General features: G+C 54.7%; 1 protein-coding gene across 1 annotated transcript in view; it reads right to left on the minus strand.

Annotated features, from left to right (window-relative positions):
- Nucleotides 1-2429, minus strand: part of nectin3b (nectin cell adhesion molecule 3b) — a 33730-nt gene extending 31301 nt beyond the window's left edge. Inside the window, 3 exon segments of the mRNA XM_060056518.1 lie at nt 1693-1993; nt 1995-2044; nt 2297-2429. Coding sequence (XP_059912501.1) covers nt 1693-1993; nt 1995-2044; nt 2297-2429 — 484 coding nt within the window.
- Nucleotides 2430-6468: the final 4039 nt, after the last annotated feature.

Genomic DNA, 6468 nt, shown 5'->3' on the forward strand with positions numbered 1-6468 from the left:
TCTCCCCCCTCCCCCCCCCCCCATCATCTCGTTCTTCTCCCCGAGTCACTCCTCCTCTTTCCTCATCCCTCTCCCCCCCCCGCGAACTTCTTGTTCTCTCTCCCCCAGTTCCTCCCTCTCTCCATCTCGTTCTCCCTCCCCTCTCCCTCTCATTCTCTCTCCCCCTCCCTCTTGTTCTCCCTCCCCCAGTCCCTCCATCTCTCCTGCCCCTCCCCCCCCCCCCCCCCATCATCTTGTTCTCTGCCTCACTCCCTCCTTCTCTCCCCCCCCCCCCCCATCATGTCGTTCTCTCTCCCCCAGTCCTTCCCTCTCTCTCTCTCCCTCTCTCCCCTCCTCTCTCTCCCCCCAGGTGGTTCGTCTCCTCCTCCCTTCCCTCTCCCCCCAGGCGGTTCGTCTCCTCCTCCCTTCCCTCTCCCCCCCTCCCCCCCAGGCGGTTCATCTCCTCCTCCTCACCTCCCCTCTCTCCCCCCCTCCCCCCCGGTGGTTTGTCTCCTCCTCTTCCTCCTCCTCCTCCCCCCCTCTCTCTCTCTCTCTCCCCCCTCCCTCCCCCCAGGTGGTTTGACTCCTCCTCCTCTCTCTCCCCCCCGGTGGTTTGTCTCCTCCTCTTCTCCTCCTCCTCCTCCCCCCCTCTCTCTCTCTCCCCCCTCCCTCCCCCAGGTGGTTTGACTCCTCCTCCTCTCTCTCCCCCCGGTGGTTTGTCTCCTCCTCTTCCTCCTCCTCCTCCCCCCCTCTCTCTCTCTCTTCCCCCCCTCCCCCCCGGTGGTTTGTCTCCTCCTCTTCCTCCTCCTCCTCCTCCCCCCCCCCCTCTCTCTCTCTCTCTCTCTCTCTCTCCCCCCCCTCCCCCCAGGTGGTTTGTCTCCTCCTCCTCCTCCTCCTCCCCCCCTCTCTCTCTCTCTCTCTCCCCCCCCCTCCCCCCAGGTGGTTTGTCTCCTCCTCTCCTGTGATCCAGACAGCTGATAACGTTGTGTAATATATCATACTGTATCTTAGATAACTTCTCCGTGATGCAGACCTACGATATCTACAGGCTGGGCAGGGAGCGTGTCCGCCCTGCAGAAGGACCCAGCTCAGCATGATGTCATGATGATGTCATGATGATGTCATGATGATGTCATGATGATGTCATCCTGTTGTGGATTCACTTCATGAGAGCAGCTGCAGATCCTTCTGACACACACGCACACATACATGAACCCAGGACACAAACCCACCCCCCCCCCCCCCAACACACACACCCTGCACACACACACACACACACCCTGCACACACACACACACACACACAAACCCACCCCCCCCCAACACACACACCCTGCACGCACACGTACCCAGCATACACAGACACACACACACACACACACACACACACTTAGCACACACAAACACTTAACCAGCAAACACACACAAAAACTGACCCACCCACACACACCTCAAACCCAACACACACACACACACACACACACAGGTAACCAGCACACCCCCCCCAACCTCGTACCACACACACTCACACACATCCCCCCCCTCCCTCACACACACACACACACACACGTACCAAGCATACACAGATACACACACACACACAGACATGTACCCACAACACACACACACACACACACACACGTACTTAGCACACACAGATACACACACCCCCCCCCTCCCACAGACACACACACACACCCCCGCCCCCTCATACCCAGCACGTTGACGGTGGTGGCGGCCTGCGTGTTGCCCAGGGGGAAGGTGGCCACCTTGCAGGTGTACACGCCCATGTCGGAGAAGCCCACGTCGCTCAGCAGGATGGTGGCGTCGTGGGAGGACGGCGACCGGAACGTCAGCCGGCCCGCGTACTCCGGGGGCACCGAGATGCCGAACAGGGGGTTGTAGACGGCCACGGTGACGGCGCCCGTGGGCAGGCGGCGCTCCCAGGAGCTCTGGGTCAGGCTGAGGTTGGTGCCCACCTCCACCTGGCACTCCAGCGTCACGTTCTTCCCCAGCCACCGCGTTCACCTTCTGGGGCACCAGCACCTGGCTGGCCCGGGCCCGCGCTGGGACAGGGAGGAGCAGAGGGGTCACGGGTCAACGGGGGGGGGGGGGGTCCAGGGGTCACGGGGAACAGAGGAGGGGGGACAGGGTCGGAGGGGGTCACGGAGACAGAGGGGTCAAGGGTCACCGGAGGGGGTCCAGGGGTCACGGGGAACAGAGGGTACGGGGCCATGGGGGGTCAGATGGGGTGACGGGGAACAGAGGGGTCAAGGGTCATGGGGGGTCATGGGGGGTCACGGGGAACAGAGGGGTACCGGGGCTCCCGGGGGGACCCGTGTCCCCAAGGAGCTGGTACCGAGTAATGGGGGTGGGGGTCCCCAACACTGCCTGGCCTCCTCGTTCCACCACCAGGGCCGTCACATGCCAAACACAACCCTCTAGTGACATCACAAGTGGGGGGGGCCGCACCGCCGTCTACGATGGACAGAATAGCTGACCCGTGGGTACGGTCCACTGGGCAGGATGGTTACCAGTAGATACCAGAGTGGACCCTCCCACTAGTGGAGATGATGGTTAATAGGGATCCTTTTACTGCTGTTAAAGACATTAGCCATTAACCCGGAGGGTGAGTGGAGGCTATCGGACGAAAGAGGTGGATGCAGAGCCGTCGGGACTCGGCCGTTCTCCATCAATCAAGCTCACTTTATTTAAACACCGCTTCCCCTTCTCCATCCAATGCTCCAAATATCGGTCCCCCTGACGACAGCTTCGACAAACAAACAAATATAATTAAGAAAATATATTGAAAAGGCCAGTTGGATCCCTCCGCGCACGAGAAACAGATTGAACGGAGCCGGCTTTGAGTTTTGGCGAGACAGGAATGCCCGCCGTCATGGCAACCGTCTCCGAGGTTCTCGGACCGGCAGCCAGGAGCTCCGCTGCGGTCGGAGAACTTTTCCCCCCCCCCCCCCCCTCATCCTCCCGACCTCAGCTCAGGAATCCGGAGAGGAACCGTCGGAACAAACACCGAAGCTGAGGAACACGAAGCGCCCGCTGTCGTCATCCTCCTGGCTCCACACCAGAGGAGGAGGAGGAGGAGGAGGAAGAGGAGGAAGACGCTCAGGGAGAGAGCGGAGCACCAGGGAGAGAGGGAGGGAGGGAGAGGGAGACAGGAGGGGAGGGAGGGAAAGAGAGAGAGCGGGAGGGAGGGAGGGGGAGAGCGGAGCACCAGGGAGGGAGGGGGTGGAGGAGACATGTGCTTAGGAGATGACATCATCTGCGAAGAGTAGAAGGAGGAGGAGGAGGAGGTGAAGTCGAGCAGAGGGAGAGGAAGCAGCACCAAAGCTCGGTTGAAAAGCCACATCAAGGAAGAGCCCTGGACCTGGTGGAGGGAGAGCCACGACGTGGGGCACTAGGTCCCCAGAGGAACGGAGCCCCGCGCGGCCCGGCAGACGGAGACCTCCTCTGCTCGGCCACAACGCGGCAGCGGGCACGTCATCTGGGATCAAAACTGCTGAATCGCTTGGCAACAGACTGAGAAAAATTATATTGTTGCCTCGCCAGCTCCACATTCGTCTCGGGCCTAATAGCTCCTGTCAGCCCAGGAGAGGAGCGATAGGGAAATGAATTTCCTTTCCTTGTCACCGAAGATAAACTTCTCGCCGTTTACTTTTCACCCGCACAAAGGAATCTGAGCCTTCTTTATTTTATTGATGACAGGCCGGCCCTCATCCGTCTGAAGAGGTGACATGTATTCAAGGAGTAAAGCTTTAAAAACTATTGATTATGGAGGCCTGAATAATCCATCACACGAAGAAAAGGGCCGAATTGGATGGGTTGAAAATGTTGACAACACAATTGGAGATGATGTAGCATGTCTGCAATCAGCAGACTGACTACTATAAAACTCATAAACAGAGCTGAGTCCTCGTCAAAACAAGGAACCCATGGAGGATGATTAATCACCAGTATATCGTTAACCACGCTGACGAGAGTTCAGATCGTTTGACTCCTGGAGTTTCCCTCAGTGTCAACGGATTTATAATATTAAGCTAAATAGAAAACTAGAAGGTCTTGGGTCTTTGGGGGGGCATATCATTATATTAGCTCTCCGATTTATGAAGGAATTAAGTTTAGTTCCATACAAAGTCTTATGCAAATTACGTTTCTTAATTAAAATGTACTGCAAATACATTAAGAAAAATCTCTTCATGAACTGCATGCGTAGATGTGGAACTAATTTAATCTTCTATGGAGAGTATTTCACTCCACTGCTTAAGTAGTATTCATTAGCCTGATGCAAGTAATATTCATCAGCCTGATATTTTCCTATTGTAATATGAACTCAAGTCTCTGGAAGCTTTCAAACCATCCACGTGTCTTACAGAAGACTTGTGAGTTCAAGAAACTCTTTTCTGTCTCTCTCCTGCTATTTGAAGAGGTTCACCAAGATAATGCAGTAACCAACGCCCGCCTAACTAGTCTCAGAGCAGGGTTTAACCAGTAACCAAGGCTTACCTGGTCTCTGACCAGGGGTTAACTCATAACCAACACCTAAATAGTCTCAGACCAGGATTTAAACATACCAACACATAACAGCTTCTGACCAGGGTTTAAACATAAACCAACCAACTAACTATCTCTAGACCAGGGTTAAAATAGAAACACTAGACCACGTAAAGGTTAGGCTAACCCCGATCCATCAGTCCATTACATCCACTGAGTTTGTGAAGGAAGATGATGACCTGGCTGCTTCTGGCTGCAGTGAATAAGTAAGAGGAGGTGAAGTCGTGTATAAATGTTTCATTCCCGGGGACAAACTTACATAATCCAGCCCACCATGACAGAGAAAACGGAGCCCAAATAAATAAATAAGGCAGTCCGAGGGCCTTTTGAAAGTGGATGATTCAAGACAGACCAACTTCATGGAGCCAGTAGGTTCATATTCACGTTCCAGTGAGCCAACCACGCTGACGCAGAGGCTGCTAATCACCAGATTAGCAGCTTTGTGCTAACTTCAGCATTAGTTGGCTGCTTTAATGCTTTCTTTCAGAACTGAAAACTTTACTCATTTAATTACTCTCTAGCCACCAAAAAATTGTGTTTGTGTCATCGAGTGCCACAAACACCCATCAAAGTATAAATATTCGGATAATTTTAGAAAATAATCGTAGCCATTTTAAACTCCCTGCTGTCCCCTGCTCATCAATAGGACTAGTGAGGAGTCCTCATGTTGCCTAGAAGCTTTATTACCCGAGCGTCATGCAAATATCTTTCCTACCACACAACGGTGTCAACTGTAAATGTCTACTTCTACTTGGACAATATGCCAGGAACACAAACAAACACTAAAACAAAACTCAGAGCCTGTTTGTTTACGGGAAAAATCGGGGTGTTGCAGGACATTTCCGGGACATTTCCAGGACATTTCCAGGCCCGGAGAACGAAGCCCGAGGCAAGCCGCTGGGGTCCTCAGGCCCCCCCCCTGGTTGGCGGCGTGTCCCCCCGCCGCGTGTGAAAGCCATCAGTGTGGCGTCGTGTTCGCTTTGACCCTGAGGCGTCTCGCGACTAAATAAGTGGAGCTGCTGACACGCCGGGAAGGCAGACGAGCACGCAGCCACATTATAGACGTCCTGACGGCAAGGACGGCCCTGTCCCAGGGGAGGGACGGCAGCGGCTTACGACCACGGCGCCACGCACACACCGCCGATGTGGCTCGCGTGTGTGGCTCTATAACGTGTGTGTGTGTGTGTGGGGGGGGGGGGGGGGGGGGGGGTAACGTACACGCTCTGCCAGGTGCGCTGCCTGGTGGGGGGGTGGGGGGGGTGTGAACTTCCGGGGCGACAGTCAAGCGTTGACCCTGATGTCAACGCTTCAGAAATGTGTTTCGGTGACCTCTGCCCGCCCCCGGGAGACTGCCCCCCTACCGCCGTGCGGAGTCGTCTGCCGTCGCTGACCGGACCCCCCCCCCCTCCCCCTCCCTTTCTGCTCGCTTTTGTAGAAATCAGCTTTGACATTTCGGTCGATCTACATAAGAGCCGGGAGTCCCGTGTGTAACGCAGTGCAGACGCAGCAGAATCAAACCACCTCCATGTGATCCGTGGGGGATGAGCGGGAGGCTGCTGGCGGGGTGGACACTGGTGGAGTCACTGGGAGGGGGGCCGGGCCTGCAACCGCCAGGACAACACACCGTACCCCCATGACGTCATACTGTTTATACATTCGACTGTCAGCACATCCTACTGTACCTTAATGATACTCTACTATCCCTTAATGAGTTTTGAGTTTCCTTTAATGATATTCTACCATACATTAATGCTATTCTACTGTACCTTAATGATATTCTACTATACCATAATGATATTCTACTATTTAAAGTTATTGTCCTAACCCTTTATGACATTCTGCAATACCTTAATAATATTCTACTATCTCTTAATGACATTCAGCCATACCTTACTGACAGGGATTAAATGATTTCTCTGAC

The sequence above is a fragment of the Gadus macrocephalus genome, chromosome 7 (genome assembly GCF_031168955.1).
Source record: "Gadus macrocephalus chromosome 7, ASM3116895v1".
NCBI classification, from domain to species: domain Eukaryota; kingdom Metazoa; phylum Chordata; class Actinopteri; order Gadiformes; family Gadidae; genus Gadus; species Gadus macrocephalus.